The 17,800-nt window shown below is 37.4% G+C and overlaps 7 protein-coding genes across 7 annotated transcripts; all 7 read left to right on the forward strand.

The window, feature by feature from the left end:
* Positions 1–323: 323 nt before the first annotated feature.
* LSM04_003198 (Axonemal dynein light chain) lies at positions 324–1,397 on the forward strand (the record flags this gene model as incomplete). The annotated part of the gene is made up of 1 exon (XM_067331360.1): positions 324–1,397. The coding sequence occupies one exon, from the start codon at positions 324–326 to the stop codon at positions 1,395–1,397; it is 1,074 nt and encodes a 357-aa protein (XP_067192123.1).
* A 711-nt stretch (positions 1,398–2,108) lies between these two features.
* On the forward strand, positions 2,109–5,402 carry LSM04_008967 (uncharacterized protein; the record flags this gene model as incomplete). The annotated part of the gene is made up of 1 exon (XM_067331361.1): positions 2,109–5,402. One exon carries the CDS (start codon positions 2,109–2,111, stop codon positions 5,400–5,402), a length of 3,294 nt encoding a protein of 1,097 aa, XP_067192255.1.
* A 492-nt stretch (positions 5,403–5,894) lies between these two features.
* On the forward strand, positions 5,895–7,496 carry LSM04_004014 (uncharacterized protein; the record flags this gene model as incomplete). The annotated part of the gene is made up of 1 exon (XM_067331362.1): positions 5,895–7,496. One exon carries the CDS (start codon positions 5,895–5,897, stop codon positions 7,494–7,496), a length of 1,602 nt encoding a protein of 533 aa, XP_067192142.1.
* A 975-nt stretch (positions 7,497–8,471) lies between these two features.
* On the forward strand, positions 8,472–10,196 carry LSM04_004276 (uncharacterized protein; the record flags this gene model as incomplete). Its single annotated transcript, XM_067331363.1, has 1 exon — positions 8,472–10,196. The coding sequence occupies one exon, from the start codon at positions 8,472–8,474 to the stop codon at positions 10,194–10,196; it is 1,725 nt and encodes a 574-aa protein (XP_067192147.1).
* A 280-nt stretch (positions 10,197–10,476) lies between these two features.
* LSM04_004020 (Pseudouridine synthase) lies at positions 10,477–12,819 on the forward strand (the record flags this gene model as incomplete). Its single annotated transcript, XM_067331364.1, has 1 exon — positions 10,477–12,819. The coding sequence occupies one exon, from the start codon at positions 10,477–10,479 to the stop codon at positions 12,817–12,819; it is 2,343 nt and encodes a 780-aa protein (XP_067192144.1).
* Positions 12,820–13,312: 493 nt separating this feature from the next.
* On the forward strand, positions 13,313–14,479 carry LSM04_002637 (uncharacterized protein; the record flags this gene model as incomplete). The annotated part of the gene is made up of 1 exon (XM_067331366.1): positions 13,313–14,479. The coding sequence occupies one exon, from the start codon at positions 13,313–13,315 to the stop codon at positions 14,477–14,479; it is 1,167 nt and encodes a 388-aa protein (XP_067192111.1).
* Positions 14,480–15,631: 1,152 nt separating this feature from the next.
* LSM04_001750 (uncharacterized protein) lies at positions 15,632–17,401 on the forward strand (the record flags this gene model as incomplete). Its single annotated transcript, XM_067331367.1, has 1 exon — positions 15,632–17,401. The coding sequence occupies one exon, from the start codon at positions 15,632–15,634 to the stop codon at positions 17,399–17,401; it is 1,770 nt and encodes a 589-aa protein (XP_067192090.1).
* Positions 17,402–17,800: the final 399 nt, after the last annotated feature.

Consider the following 17,800-nt stretch of genomic DNA (forward strand, 5'->3'; position numbering starts at 1 on the left):
TTTTCATTTGCTTTTTTATTACTCTTCTCTTTCTAAGCGGTTCTATAATTATTGCTGTATACATTTTTTTCTTCTATTATTAACATTTTCACTTGTTTTTATTATATATATAAATATATTCCCTCTATTTTTTTTTTCTCTGTTTGTGTGTGTGTTCCTATGCGTTTTCAGCTCTCATTGCCCTCTCTCTCTCTCCTATATTTTATTATTGTTATTATTATCACTACTTTTGTTTGATCCTTAATTTTTATTCTAGTCAAAGAATAAGAAAAAGAAAACAAATTTTTTCCTTTAACTCCCTATATTTTAACGTAGAAACATCTATGGCAAGTATGAATAGTCCATCTAATGTATATGATGAGAAGGGCACTGTACTTTACCGTGCAGTCCCATCCACCTCAACCGGTGCTGTGGATGAAAATGGTACTCAAATTAACACACTCGCTATAGATTCCTCTGCAACCGTAGTATTAAACAGTGCTGCTAAAAGTATAAATGCCCCTCCATCCTCTCGCACTCCACCAACTTCTAACAAGACGGGAGCTGTAAACATAACGCTTACAGATACTTCCACAGTTGTTGCTGCTGCTGCTGCTGCTGCTACGACGACGACTAATAATATTACTGCGTCAGGGAATAATAATAATAATAATAATAATAATAATAATAATAATAATAATAATAATAATAATAATAGTGCGATTCCCACAACTGAAACACTTAATCTCACTCCAAACAGTATGACTGCAGAACAGGCGTTAGCGCGACTCTTCCCACCCGTTCCACTACAGCAGGCGGGAAAAGAAAAAGACGGTGAAGTGACGTGGATGAAAGTGGCGGATATTGAACACACCAGTCGATTGGACTCGGTGTGGCTGCGAGAACACCTGGAGCGACGTTGTCGAGAAGAAAACGCACGTCCCACCGGTGTTGTTTGTATGAATCGCGAAGGAATTTACACCGATGGTTTACGTGAAGTTATTCGTCAAGTTACGGTATTGTGCCCAGAACGTGGTTTACTCCTTGCGGAACTGGCAACGGAGATGCAACAGACAACAAATACGTATGATATTCTCTTTGATAGTGCATGTCAGTACGCTGTGCGAAAGGCGATCGAGCGGGATTTACGAAGTTACTTATTTGATGAGAAGATCTCTCTTGAGAGTGAAGTACGTCGACTGGAAAATCGCGTGAATGAACTGCGGGCGAAACATGATGGAATGATGAAACGCTTTGAGGAACAGAAGCAAGCAGAGCAGAACCGACATGAGGAAGAAGTGAAATATCTGAAAAAAGCCAATCAACAGATTGTAAATGAAATTAAACGTATTACTGCTTTGGAGAAATCAGCAGCAGCAGCGGCAGCGGCATATGCATCATCACAGAAAAATGCATAATTTATGCTAATAGATATTTGGGAGATTTAACATATATAGGCACATATATATATATATATATAAAGAATGAAAGGAAAGAAATAAAAAGAGAAAGGGAAGGTGAATGTGTGTATCTATTTATGTAAATGTCTCTGTGTCTGTATGTAAGTGTATCTCCGCTTAAATGTGCAGAACCATGTTTGGTTGCTTACATGTAAAGTAAAGGCGAAGGAGAAGAAAAGAAAAAAATAGAAAATTGGATATGAAAAGAAAAATATTTTATTTGTTTATATCTGTTTGCCAACTTAGCGGTATGTGTTTTGCTGTTCTTTTTATTTTCCTTTACTGTATTTTTCTCTTTTTTTGGTTTTTCGTGATGTATTTGTGTTTCATGGAATTCTTTTTTTTTTTTTTTTTTTTTTTTCTCTCCGCACTGTAATACGCGGTGATGGAATACAACAAACAGAAGAGAAGGAGTGAAGAAAATAATAAAGAAAAAAGGAAAGGGGATTTGAGTGGGTGGAGAGAAATCTCATAGAAGGTTCTCTTTATTTTTGAGGTTAGCCCAAATAGACCTGTACTCGGATAGTGTGCGTATATATATATATATATATATCTTTTTCATTTCTCTCCTGTTATTCAATATATATACTCGTCTTTTTCGTTTATTTATTTATTTTTGTTTATTCCTTTGTTATATATATATATATATATATATATATATATATATATATGTCGTGGATTATGATTGATTCTAGCCTCAAGGGAAGCATCTGTCCACCCAACTCCATGATGAGAAGCCCAACACATTACCGTGGTGAATCCCAAAAGCGCATTAGAACCCCAATAACAACAACAACAACAGTAAGAGGAATACGAAAACAACATCGTACAACATCAAGCGCTGATAAACGGAGGAAAACAAATACTCCCAACAGTAGTGGCAGTAAGAATAATATTAACAGCACTAATATTATTATGAACAAGAAAAAAAAGAAAAAGCAGCAGGAAGGGCAAATGGATACAGTCATGCGATCATCCAATATCCATGGAGGTGGGAAGGGTATGTCCTATGTACATCAAGCCTGTATTGATGTATCACAGACAAACAGCAGTATAGAAACGGAATATGATTATAAATCACAGAGTTTTCTCGATCGTGCATGGGGAAAATTCGGTGAGGCACGTGTGTTAACGCAGCAGAAATCATTTCAATCCGCGTGGCAGGCATTAATGGAGGCAAAGGAGTTTATTGATACCGCAGCTGATATCTCCAGTAGGGCTCCTGGCGGTAATGGTATGACAAACAATAATAATAATATTAATAATAGTAGACAACGAGAGGCTTTAGTACAACTTGGGCAGGAACTAAACATCGCCACACAGGCGTGGTTATTACAAGAACGATTGGAAAGAGAAGAAACACCGACAAAACGTACATTTATGCGAGGCGGTAGTACAACCACCGCTACTGTTCGCGCCTTACAACAACAACACCAAGCAGAAGCAGAAGAAAGAGAAAAGGAAAGAGAAAGAGAAGAACAAGAAAGAGAAAAGGATGATGTACGTGAGATATCAATAGATGTAGGAGATGCGAGGAAACATCATCATGATATATCAACACCCAATCTTTCTCCAAACTCAGATCATCTTCACTCCACTACCACGTCTCCCTCTGGAGTCGCATTAGATATTCACAGCCGCAATACGAATATCTATCTCAATCGCTGGGCACACAATAGTGATATTGCTCTTGTTAACAACAGTCACACCGCACGAATGCGGGAATTGTGGGATGCAATGAATCACAACACAGAGAGATCTGCGGTGCGGTACAGTGATGGTATTATAACCGCGATGAAACGTTCAGGTGGGTGGACAACGCAGGAGTGTAGATCAGAGATATCGGCAAAACCAACACCAACAACAATGGGGGTGGTGGAGTGTGTATCTCCAGTGCAAAGAGAAGATACACCAGAAAAAGAAAGAAAAGATATTATAAAGAAGGAAAATAAAAGATCATTACATAATTTATCTATGAAGTCTACACTATCTTCGTTACAGGAATATAGGAATACATCTAATGCTACTACAGTTTCTGTAATTAATACTTCAGCTATACAACCATCAAGAGAACGATCTATATTAGAATTGGGAGAACCACAACTTGTGCCACTTTACGCCTTTGAAGTTGTGAAACCAACACCAAAAGAAAAGAAAATTTCATATCGTCCACCCATTATTTCTGTTCCTGTTGCTTCTCATCTTGATCATAATGTTGTAAGTGGTACTTCTACTACTACTAATACTAATACTAATACTAATACTAATACTAATACTAATACTACTACTACTACTACTAATAATAATAATAATAATACTGCTAATACAAATGCAACTAATATTACTAATAATATTAGTAATACTAATGATATTGCTAATACGGATGTTGCTTACGTATCACCTGGTAAAAATGTGCGACATGCTTCCTTTTCTTCAATACGAGAAAAAGAGAAGGAACCATCATTATCATCTTCTGTAGTTGTTTCTGCTGGTTATAGAGGACCTACAATATCGTCTGTTGGGGGTTATGGATCCATTCGTTCAGGTGATGAAATACGAGGAGGAGAAGGAATAGGAGTAGGAGGAGAGAGTATTCGTCTTCCACAGTATGTAAACATCTACAATGTTAAACCAGGAAAAGATGTTCGTCAAGTTACTGGTGAGACCACCTATAATGTTGATTGTATTAATGCTGGTGGTGCTAGTACAAAGATGATGGATTCATCGAAAAAGGAGTTACTTCAAGATGCGGATGTGGTATTTAGTACACATGATGTAATGATGAATGTTAAATACGATGCGGTGTGTGATGCAAAGGGAAATGTTGAATCTTCAGAGAATACCAAACTAACTGTTAAGAGTTTACAACAGTCTGGTAATACTACTACCATGAATGATAATGATAGTGATAATGATAATAATGATGATGAGGTCTGTGGTGAGAGACCAGAGATAAGTACTGTAGATCACGATAGTAGTAATGTCTCTCTCTGTGAAACCGTCCCATTAACAGATTCTGCACTACAACACTATTTTGATAATGTAGATAGTTATCAAGAGGCTCGCGTACTACATCAACGCATGGTAAGTTATTTACTGCTTGAACGTGGTGCAGAAGAAGAAGAAGAAAGAAAACAACAATCTCAATTAAAACAACGTACACGTTCATCACGAGCGGCTTATTTATTAGGACTACTGGAAGAATCTTATCACGATTGGCTTGTGGATCATCTTGGCATAAAGAAACGTCATCGTTCTGGTATTCATAATCACAGTAGTGGTGATTTCAATGCGGAGAATAGAAAAACATTATCCACGGCCTCTGCAACTACTATTGAGAGTACACGAATGGAGAGTAGTAAAGAAACAGAAAGTAATCATATTATCATTAATCATAATGATAATAATAATAATAATCATCATCATCATCATCATCATCATTGTAGAAGACCAGATATCACTCCAGCATCGCATATCCCGTATTCACCCAGTACACCAGAGACGTTTGAATTTGCACGGAAACTAACTTCTTCTATGCCTCCACTCACTTCAGAAGAAACAAAAGAAGAAAGAGAGGGAAATCAAAGAGGAGAAACTATAGAAGAAAGGGAATCACCAGAGAAGGTGAATAGAACAACAACAGAAACAACAACAACAAATGAAGATCATACCGTATTACAGAGGGAAGCGTCAAACAAAATAACGCCTCAACAGTTACCAGAGAAAAACGCCATCAATGGTGAATCCTCCTTTAGTGTCTCAAAAAGATCTTGCAGTCATGACCCAATGAAACATGTTAAGGAAACAAAAGAAGAAGAAAAAGAAACACAAGAAGAAAAAGAAAAAGAACATCAAGGTGAAACATTAAAGCAGATGGAAGAGCAAAGAGATATTGTTCATTCTGTACCTGCGCAACGGAGGAGTGGACGAACCTTTGTTTTTGTACGTGAGAGATGCCACTGAAGATGATTGTGGTTGTATCTCTTTTTTTTTTTTAGTGTCTTGGAAATTGGAAGTATAGTGAAGTTGCTGATGTACATAAAGAGATTCTGTTTTCAGTATTCCCACTACTACTATTGCTATTAATATTGATTCTACGTGAATCAATCTTTGTATAGATGGATTTATTTTCTGTCAATAAATTCCACAATGGAATTTATCACCGGTCGAAATAGAATGTAAATGTCATTCGAAAAAATGGTGAATTAGTCGATGTAAACATGACGGAAAAAAAGAACAAAACACATATCTGTATATGTGTTCTTCTTATATATATATATATTTTTTTTGGTTTTTCCTATTCGAATTCTTTCCTTCTTCCCCATGATAATGAAACCCTCATGTATTCTACCTTTTTTTTTGTTTTTTTCCTTTTCGTTATTCCTCTTTTCTCTCTTCTATCTAAACGACAAAAAAAACATCTATTTATATAAAAGTAGTGGTGTAGTCCTTAATATGCAACGTTATTTAGTCGTGCAGCATTACGCGCTGCGAACTTCACGAGTACTCTCCCGCAGAGCACCAATATTCACATCTTATCTACACGAACAACAAGAACAAAAGTATTGTTATACAGCAGCTGCCCACACATCACACACAACACTTCACAACAGTAAAAGATGGATGGTAACAAGTTATTCCGGAAACACAGCAACAACAGCATCAACAATACCGCAGGAAACATCCATGACATCTGCGAATACAGTAGAAGGTGCACTGCCAGTCACATATACACCGGGTTCAGGCCCCAACGGTGCACTTGCGGCACCCACAACGGCTATTACAGGACACTGTGATGTATTATCAGAGTGTATTGCGAAAGCAGATGAATTGGCATTACAATTAAAAGCACAAAATGCACTAGGGGCAAGTGCGGAGATTTTAACACAAGAGGGAATGGAAGAATTTGTAGATGAACTCAAAACAACTGCGGTAAGTGAAATGACGGCACTTGTACAACAAATGCAAAAGACACCATTATTGCAACAAGCAGGTATGCATGAATTACGACGTACACTTTATTATACTACCTCATTAAAAGAACGAGATTGGTTAGAAGAGACAAAATATACAGCTGCTATGCGTATGTTAACAGTAGAAGTATTACGTCGTGATAATGATGGTGTACTTTCAGCAGATGATGTACTGTATATCTCCACTCATGTTGTATCATCTAATTTTTATAATCGTCATTTATGGAATCGTATGGAAAAGGCCATGTTGAAGTTTAGTAATTATGAAAACATTGATATGTCTTCTATTAAAGCCTTTTCTACCCGATTATTTAAAACCCGACGTGGTTGTGCTAAAGAAACACTAGATATAAGACGTAAAATCTTACTTGCCCTTTCCCGTCGCGTTGGAACTCTTGCCAATGACTTTGATCTCCCTTCATTACTTGGTATTCTTCAGTGCTACACCGTACACGATCTCACTCCCTTTCATTTGGAACCACTTGCCATTCGTGCAACCAATCACGTGGGTGACTTTACACCACATGAGTGCGCTACACTCTCACATGTACTACGCAAGTGGCGAACGATGCGACTTGAGGTGTGTGAGAGACTCGTGGAGCGGATTTGCACGGCGGATCAACTCACACATCATATGGCAAATGCCGCCATGGTTAGTATTCGCACCTGTTATGCAAAGGTCAGCGATGGCGGGCGCAACGCGATGAATGCGGAGCCCACACGACAAAAACTCCGTGCCATGGGCGAACAGGTTGGCTGTCGCCTGGACGAAGTCGACTACCCCGCCCTCCCCGTCATTCTCAGCATTCTCGACGTGGTCGTCACCCTCAAGATTTACGTCCCCAAGAAGTGTCTGCAGGCGATATTCACGCAGGCGAATGACATGCTGGCGGTGGTGATGGAGCAGCGGGACGATCTCGTCGACCCGAAGACCGGCAAACGCGTGCGGCCCGTCACTGCGGAGGAGGGCCGGCAGCTGCAGGCGTTGTTGGCGCACTACGGCAACGACCTCGCCCCGGAGCTGGCCCGGCGGCTGAAGGAGGCCTTCCGGGAGGGTATGCTGCCCGATGAGGCATCCCTGTAGAGATAAGAGAAGAGAGAAAAAGAAGAAAAGAGAAAGAAAGAAAGAGGTGTACAGGTGGTGTGGATTCTTTTTGTTGTTGTTGTTGTTATGATGATGAGTATTTTTCTTTTTCCTTTCGTTTTTTTTTTTTGTTTTGTTTTCTCTGGTTAGGTGGTGGGACTGCTTTCTTATACGGCGGTTGTTATTCTTATTGTGGTGGTGGTGGTGTTTCTGTACTGCTTCTTTTTTTTGTTGTTGTTGTTCTGCTTGCATGGCTCTTTATTTTGTTGGAAAGAGTGAAGAAGATCGTGATGAGAGAATATGTGTTTTTTTTTTCTTTTTTTTGTTTGATTGTGTCATTTCAATAAAGTGGAGTCTATAATTGTACGCACGATGGAAGTCGGAAATGATAAAAAGACGAAAAAAAAAGATGAGACGATAATGGATTGAAAGAGGGAGGAGTAAGTAGGAGAATGGAGAAATGCTCAGCAGAAAGGAAAAAAAAAAACAAAAAAAAGGTCAGAATTTATGGTGCCTTGAATTTTTCTTTTCTTTTTCACATATGGCACATATAAACACAGATATAGTTATTTGATAAAAAAAAAGGGTTTAATTTATCGTCAACATCATTGACAATGTGCCTCCACTGAAGAGAAGTGTGTGTGTATGTGTTTCCTTTGTTTGTTTGTCTGTTTTTCTTTCCGTTTCTTAAAAAAGGAAAATACAGGGGAAATTGCTAAGATTCAATTGAGAGATATTATTGATAATGGTAGTACTTCTCTCTCCTTTTTTCTTTCATGAATCATTCTACAAAACGAAAAATATTTATACTTGAATACATCAGCAATACCGTTTACATTGTCTTAACTTAATACTTCTCATGCTCTTATTTTTTGTTTAATATTATCGTCCTTTTTCCCTTTTTCTTGTTTCTCTTTTCATTTGTGTACGTAAAGTCTTTTTTTCTCTTATTTTGTTTTTCTTCTCATTTCGTTAATGGCGACAAGAACCATCTTGTGTTCTCTCCGTCCACGGCCTGTCAGTGTGCGAAGGTGGTGCATTCATTTCCCGTTTACTCGCTGTAGTAATTTACATCAACGACGATGGGAACACAATAATAATAATAATAATAATAATAATAATAATAATAATGCCCTTCACTCACCGGAGATTTGCGGAATATCAAATTCTTCTTCTGACAATATAATTAAATCCAATCTAACAACAATAACTGAATCATCATCATCATCATCATCATCGTTAGATATACCTGTTTGGCAGCAGATTGTGGAGAGCATTCAGGAGGCTGTGACAGTGAGAGGGGATGATATTAATACTTGGCGTCGTTTCTGTAGACTTTGGCGAATACATTTCCCAGTTGCAGAAGTGAATGAATTGTTTATATTGTTAGAAGAGGAAATGTTCACTTTTAACGCATCTGGTGATCCTAGTGTAGAACGAATTCCACATGATTTACATACACTTCCTGTATTCCTACAGGCTCTGTGTGCCTTGGTACAACTTGGTGAAACCCAATTATCCCTTAACTTTAGTGATTCACATCCTTCAAGAAAAACTATAGATATAACGGATAAAACACTTATTACGACAGTAATTCGTGAATTACGTGTGGTGATATTTTACCTAGCACAGGAACGTCTTGTCTATACACTTCACGCCGCTCATTATCATCATTATCATGATAAATCTGAGAAATACACAGAATCGAGCATTGATGACTGTGAAAAAAAAGAGATTATACGTGATCTTTCACCATTCCCAAATCGTGCAGACGAACGTGTACGACACATGGGTGTCCGTCTCACACCGAGGGAATTAGAAGGAGCGATAAGATTAGCAGATGCCGCATCGGCGTTATTAACGATTAATCCACCTGTTAAACTCATGCCTGTACTTTATCGTCTCTTACTGCCGGCACTTGGGGCGTGTGAGCAACTCGATTCGTACCGACTTGCTGCAGTCGCCACGGCATTGGCTAAATGTGCAGATTATAGTGATCCAAATGATAATAATAATAATAATAATAATAATAATAATAATAATAATAATAATAATAATAATAATCTTTCTATGAATAATGATAATAGTAATAATAATGAAAGTGGGAAGACTCTTCGTTCAACGGCGATCTCTTATACGGTGTGCTCTCACATGCATGCGCTTGCCCGTGCGCTGGAAGTACGAATGTATGAATCTATGCAACACGTACAAGACTCAGAAGCTAAACGACGTCAGGCACAATTGCGTTTACTTTCACTAAAGGGACGTAAAGAATTGGAGAAACAAGAAGAAGAAAAGAAAAAGAAGAAAAATAAACTACAGAGACACGATGGTGAAAATGTGGATGAGGCGATGATTTTGTTGGGAAATGTAGCAAGTGTGTGTAGTGCTCTTGCTGCCTTGCGTTATGCGGATAAACGATTTTGGAGTATTGTGATTGAGTATACAATAACTTCTCTTCAAAGATCTCCTTCTTCTCTTTTATTACAGGATATACGAGACATTCTCTTTGCATTGGACCACGTCCATCAAAACACCGGCTATGATCGTATCATGTCGTTACTAGTTTCTTTGCATCTCTTGGAGGAGCCAATTCCACCCCCGTCGGCGGTGAGAAAAGCAATGAAGGTTGTGAAGGGTCAAACTGCATCTAACTTTGAAGGAGAAGTAAATGACAATATTTATGAATCTCATTTATAATGGGATTATTAAAGAATATTGGTTATTACTCTTGCAACACCTGTCACTTGAACTATTCTTACACCTCCTTATTTGTTGTTCCTCTCACAACTAAGTGATTCTTTTATTACAACTTAGATTTATGAATGATCCTATATTTCTTTTCATTACGTTTTCATTGTCTTTATATTTTGCTTTGATTTTTTCGCCTTCCCTCCATCTTCCACAATAAACCGTACAAGAACAAGAACAAAACAAACAAGGGGTATATATATATATATATATATATATATATATGCAAATGGATGTGGCACGACTAGTGGAACTTGAAGAAGAATCATGGACCTCTCCAGTGGCACGTGAACTGTACGCCACTCCTTTTATTCCTGGTTTTCCATGGTATACACTTCGCGGTGAATCCACTATTATGACTGTACGCCGTCATGTAGTGCCGTATCATTACACATTCCGTGTGTTTGTAAAGGGACGCTGGGCAGGACGGGCATTATTAGATGTATACAGTGAAGAACACGCCCATCACTCCCGTGCGTATTATGAGGCATGTGTACAGCAAGGACGTTTACGACGACAAGCGTGTTTACACCAAAATGTACGGAGAAGTCGAATGAAACGATCACAAGGCGTTGATGTACCGGATGAAAGTGAAGTGACAACAACAACAACAAATACGATAGAACCAACATTATTACAGCATGGAGATCTCGTATTACACACAATTCATCGACATGAAATTCCTATAAGGATGGGAATGACAGGTGTGGATCCTATTCTTATAGCCGCCGTACGCATTAACGCATATGGTTTGTTAATTATACATAAACCAGCTGGAGTTCCCACACATGCGGGCGGTCGTTACTTTATGAATTCCTGTACATCTATGCTTGAGTATGTATTATCCCCTAAGCGTCTTTATGCGTGGTTAATAGACCGTGATCCCTTGTTGCAGTCTATTGTATCCACCACAGACTTAAGTGAGATGGAGATTCAGGAGTTACTCGCCTACTATAGTGTGGATGAAAAAGAAAAAGATAAGAAGGAAGAAAAAGAAAAAACAACAGGAATAGAATTATGTGAATCCGTGCCATTTGAACGTTTACCGCGTCCTTGCTATCGTCTGGATAAAGTAACTTCTGGTGTTTTGTTATTTGGCGTCTCACAGGCGGCAACGCGGCGTGTTGGAGAAGCACTTACAAGGAAAACAAAACAAATGGAGACAGTCTTTCTAAAAGAGTTATTACTACCATTGCGAGAGCAAACGAAAGAAAAGATGGAGAAGAATGAAAATAATAATAATAATAATAATAATAATAATAATAATAATAATAATAATAATAATAATATACCAACACTGGATGAAAAGATGTTAGAAAGTCTTTATGTGGGTGTGAGAAAACGTTACTTGGCCCGAGTTCACGGTCGTTTCCCTCATGATGCGATACAATTACTACGTACACGGAACATTACCAAGAAGAATGAAACAATTGAAGAAAAGAAATATAAACCAAAAGATGGTCTCTTTCTCGCTACAAGTGACTCTGTATATTGTGAGAGGAATACAACAACGAATACCAATACAAATACAACATTGTCATCTGTTTCACAAATTGGACCAACCGTACTACTCGCTTCTCCGTTAGTGCAGTATAAGTTTCGTGAGGATGACGATGAGGACGGAAACAACAATACCACCATAACCAATACTATTACTACCACCAAAAACAGTAATAATACTAGTAACAACAATGACAATAATAATAATAATAATAATAATAATAATAATAATAATAATAATAATAATAATAATAATAATAATAATAATAATAATAATAATAATAATAATAATAATAATAATAATAATAATAATAATAATAATAATAATAAAAGGAATGATAGCGTGGTGCAGTCACCACAGGATGCCAGTAGAAAACAGCTTAGAGAACCTTTTTTAATAGAAGCTGCAACACTTTGTCAGCCACTACGTTACTGTAGTACTTCTTCTTCATCTTCATGTGTTGTACAGGATGAATGTGAGACTTTGGTTCACTGTGTTCCTTTCACTGGTCGAATGCATCAAATTCGTATGCATTTAAGTGACTGGGGACATCCAATCATTGGGGATGTTTCCTATTATACAGATAAGAAGGAAGAGGGACAGGAAGAGCAGAGAGAAACTCTCGAGAATACTTCACAAGATAAAAAGACGACGATATATTTTAACGTAGATGAGCTTCCTAAAACTTATCGTGAAAATTTTTATACACATGATGATCTTTGTTGGGAATGTTTGGGTCGTATTCCAGTGGCTTCCTTTAGCAATGGAGTCCGAGGCGTTGTTGCACTTCATGCGTGGAAATACGAAATGGATCATAACTTATTATTGGTTGATGAAAACTCTGATAGTGTTGATCATGATATGGAAAGTAAAGAAGATAAGGATAATAATAATAATAATAATAATAATAATAATAATAATAATAATAATAATAATAATAATAATAATAAAGACTCTCCAGGACTTTGCTGTAGCTGGGGTACTGTACACGAAAAAGAGGGTGGATTTGTTCAGCGGCAAGGACAGACTGTTATTTTCTCTGCACCTCCACCCACATGGTCACTCTGTTGATATCGATGTTATGGTGTTTTTGTGCATGAACATCTTTGTTTGTTTATGTATGTATTGTTATTGTTATTATTGTTTGTCTTTTCATTCTTTCAACTTATTTTTTCGTGTGTTCTTTTTGATTTTATTTTTTCCTTGAGTGGGTACATACGCATACTTGCAAACACACACACACACGCACTCAGAGAGAGGTATATTATTATATAAAACATTATTCGTGTAAAAAAGTTCTACTGATTAATAAACATTATTGTTATTATTAATGTATACATGTATATTTATTATCTTCCCATTTACTGTTCTTTAATGTTTTATTCATCATAGATCCGTCCAATATAAAAAGGGGGCTTGATTGCTGTTTCTCTCTCTTTCTCTCTCTTTCTCTCTCTTTCTCTCTCTTTCTTTCCTTCTTTCGTTATACATTCATAATATTTTTATTTATGAAGGTACAAGACAGTAAAGTGAATACACACATATAACAGAGAGAAAGAAAGAAATGATGCTCTATGACACACTTCGACAGGCCGAGTGTTCTATATGTTTACAAACACTTCTCCCTAACAGTGATGGTAGTTATGGATCACCCTCGCCCAGAGATACTCCAGAGAAAAAGAATAACAAGACTCTCTCTTCACAAGGATTAACCTTCTCAGGAATAGAAGGAGAAGGAGATAATGAATTTAGAATCACATTTGCACCGGGTGTTCCACGTCTTAATGACGATAATGATCTTGTTGGTATCACACGTACATTTATCTCTGCCGTTGAGGAGTATCATCGAAGGGAAAAACGTTCACTTGGGGTGAATAATAATAATAATAATAATAATAATAATAATAATAATAATAATAATAATAATAATAGTGCTATAGATGAAGGAAATACGATTGCTTGGAATCAAGGTATTGTGGTACTACCATGTGGACATATGCTTCACTTCCCATGTGCGGTTCAATTGTATGAGTATAAAAATGATGCGAAATGTCCTATTTGTCGTCAACAGCTTAAAGGGGTTTCAGACTTTTTACTCTTCACCCCATCTCAACGTCCGAGACAGCCTCATTATCAAAACGCAACGACGAACCACCTTAATAATAATAATAATAATAATGGTAATGCTCATGATAATGATGGAAGTGATATTAGTGGGGATGAGGTACAATTCACCGGTGAACGGCGTATCGCGGCGGTAGATGCGTATAGTTATCGCCTTCATCGTGAGTCTCTTGAGTTAAAAAGACGACGACGAAATTTGCGAGGACGTGAAGGAGAACTTACGAGTAGTAAACAACTGCTGGAGGAACAATGTCGTGTACTGCAAAAGTCTGCAGGGGAATCTCGACGACGGTATGAAGTCTTAACCAATCAAGGTTCAGTGGGAATAGAACGTTTAGCAGAACTTCAAAGTGTGGCACGTGAAACCCATACGTCGTTAAATCTTCTTACTAATGAACTTGCAAAGTTAACACGAGAACTTTTGGTGTTAGATCGTCAGGTTGAAAAGTATAGTCAAAAACTACAGCGTTGCCGGGCAGTCCGGCGTGGAGAAGTGGCAACTGAAGAAGAACCCGAAACAATATCTGGTGGGGCTCCCTCAATGGCACTTCGTAAACGGAGGTTGAAAAGTCCTGAGAGCGGAAGAATGCTATCGTACTATGTCTAGCAATGAATAAAAACGTATACCACATATGGAGCAGTGGTTTTGTGGAGGTCAGTACTGGTATTCCACCGCACTATATATATATATATATATATATGGAATGCAGTGAAAAAAGATGAAGTAAGACAAACAAACAAACAAACAATCAAGCCAACTTACATATCTTTCCATTATTATTTAAAGTTTGGTTAGAAAACGTCTTTGTTCTTTGGATGTTTGCGTTGATGATCTATTCATCATGATTTGCCGTTTGAAAGTTGGAGCGGTTTTTTTTTCTTGTGATTGTTAGTGCTTTTTTTTTTTTACAGAGAGAGAGAGAGAGGGAGGTGTTCAGACACAAGTCAAACCCCACAAAAATATGAAAGGAAGACGACGTCTCCTTGTCACACTTTTTTTTCCTTTTTGTTTCATGTGCTTTTCCAGTTGAAGGAAATTATTTCCTTCAAGAGCTGATGTATGCTTTCCTGAAGATGACTCTAATTTTTTTTGTTGTTTCCTTTCTCACTCGAAATCTTTTTTCCCCCTCCTTTTTCTTTCTTTTCATCTCTCAACTCCCCTCCTCCTTCTTATACAATGCATTTACAATCACATAGGAAAAAATAGTAAAAAAAAAGATTGTTTAGTTTTTTTTTTTAATTTTTCATTCTTAGATATTATTATCGCTCCTTCTATTATAATTAATGTTTTAAACCATAAGAATATTACCATGATTTACCTTTCCACGAATTAAATTCCTTTTTTCGCATTCCCATTCTCACTGTTCGTGGCTCTCATAGCTCAGTCGGTTAGAGCGTGGGTCTAATAAGCCCAAGGTCACAGGTTCGACCCCTGTTGGGAGCATCTTTTCTCCAACCCATCCTCTTCCTCAACATCCACCACAAAAAAAATATTCTTAGAATTCGGATGTTTTTCTTTTTTTTTATTTTTTAAATAAATAAAAATTATATTTTTGTTATATGTTTTTATTGCCATCATATTGGAGAGTAATGGTATATGTATGTTTCTATTGGGATTAGACTGCAGTGTTTTTTTTTTTTGTTTGTTTGTTTGTTTCTTCTTTCTCTCTTTGTTTTTTTTTTTTCTCTTCAGGTTGAAAAAAGAAAAGAGAGGAATCTGAGGAGATAAAAACCAATAAAGAGCAAATAAATAAATATAATGGCTCGCGAAAAGAACGACAAGGACGCGCGTAAGAAAGAAGAACAAGAAGAGGAGGAAGAAGAAGAGGAAGAAGAGGAAGAAGAGGAGGAAGAAGAAGAATGGACAGAACTTGTTGAACTTGAGGAATACCAAGATGGACCTAGTACATATTATGTTGGTGGTTTTAGTACCTTAAAAACATTACAGGATGCATTAGAAGTCGTTACATACCGTGAAGATCTTGTTCTCGTTTACCCTGGTTCATATGAAGAGAAGGAAGTAAAAATGGATGAAACACGTCTGGACGGTCTTCACATAATGGGTGTACCTGTGGCTATGGGATTAAAATGTGGGTATAATAAGAAAATACGAATTCCTACAGATCAACGTCGTATAGGACCTTGGTATGCTCCTTTTGGTGAAGATGCACCAAAACCAAATACAATAACTCCTACCAAACCAGATCCATCACTTTTTCCTGTATTTGGTGGAAAATTGGTGGTAGTTAACAGTGGACCATTTATTGCTACTGGTAAGGGAGATACATCAGCAACGGTACTAAAACCTATCAAAAACTATGATCCTCGAAGAGATGTAATGGATGATGATGATGATGAACAAGAAAGAGAAAACGAGAGTAATGTTGATGATAATGAAGAAGAGGAAGAAGAAAATAAAAAGAATAAAATTGTACCTCGTTTAGAAGTACAAGGTTTGTGCTTCCTTGGAGGGGTCTCTTTTGGGCCTCTTAGTCGAGCTACTATTCGTCACTGTGTTTTTGGTAATCAAGTAATCGAAAAAATATCAGCAGTAAATGGAGTAACATCATCTTCATCTTCTTCTGCAACACCATCAACACATCAACAGCAATCATCATCATCACCAGAACAAACATCATCATCCGTTACGACGGTAGTAGGTCATCCTTTGACTGAAGTACAAGTGGAATTTTGTGTTATTTATGGAGGTAAACAGCATGCGGTTTATGCCTTTCCAAGATGTGGATTACGTATTAACAGTTCACTTATCCTCGCTCCTCAAGAAGGAGAAAAAGCAGAAACAGAAGGTTTTCATTGTCGTGCCGCTCGTCATGCCCAACAAAGTCCAATTCTTCGTCTTGCACATAGATGGCAACATATATTGGATCAAGCAAAAATACCCAAAACAACAACAACTGCAGTTGGAGTATATATGGATGACGCAGATGTTTCCATTCAAGATTGTTTTATTGCACACAGTGGTATTGGTATTCTTTTATTGGATGGATGTGCCGGTACAGAAATTTCTGCTACACGAATGGAAAGCCACAGTACAGTTGGAATCTTGGCTTCTGGAAATGGGGGTTCAGCAAAAATAAAACGTTGTGCAGTAAGGTGGTGTGGTCGAGAATGTTTACTTATTAAAGGTCCTGTTCCACCATTACTACCAGATCCATCGCCTTTAGAAAACGAATTACAAGAGTCTCTTGATACCAAAGAGAAGGAAGATGAGGAAGAAGAAGAAGAAGAAGAAGATGCAAAGGAAAAGGCTGAGAATACTGTCCCACAACCATCACTTATACCGACACAGCATGTCATAGTACGAGGAAATGCTTTTGAGGGATGCGTACGTCTTGAGGGGGATGTCAGTTGTGCATCTATTTGTAATAATGTTATTTATGTCGCGAAAGAAGATGCCAGTTCTGGTATTCCACCCTTTATAGGACCTGCAGAAGATAAACATTTTGCAACGAAGGGATTTGATATTCACGTTCGTGGTGCCACTCCTGTGCCAAGTGAGGATGGTTAGAGACACAAATAGATAAGGAATGAAAGAATTATAGAAGTGAGGAAAGAGAGTGAAACTCTTTTTTTCTTTATCTATGCATTTGATGTTGAAAGAGAAAGAATGAAAAGGACTGAGTGTTTACAGGAACGAACGCAATTAGAAGATGGTGGGTCATTCTACTTTTTTTTATCTTGTATTTCCTTGTTTTTTCCCCTCCTTTCTCTTCTTTTCTACATATTCTCTCCTGATGGGAAGAACTGTATTTGATGTAAATGACGCACACGTGGAAAAGGAAAAAAAAAACAAAGAAAAGGAAAAAATACGTACAAGGTATGTGAAGGGAGGTTATTACGAGCCTTTAGCTGTTTTATCTTGTTTTTTGGTTTTACTTACTTTTATTATAGTAAATTCCATGAATAA

The sequence above is a fragment of the Trypanosoma melophagium genome (genome assembly GCF_022059095.1).
Source record: "Trypanosoma melophagium isolate St. Kilda chromosome Unknown ctg20segment0, whole genome shotgun sequence".
In the NCBI taxonomy this organism is placed as follows: domain Eukaryota; phylum Euglenozoa; class Kinetoplastea; order Trypanosomatida; family Trypanosomatidae; genus Trypanosoma; species Trypanosoma melophagium.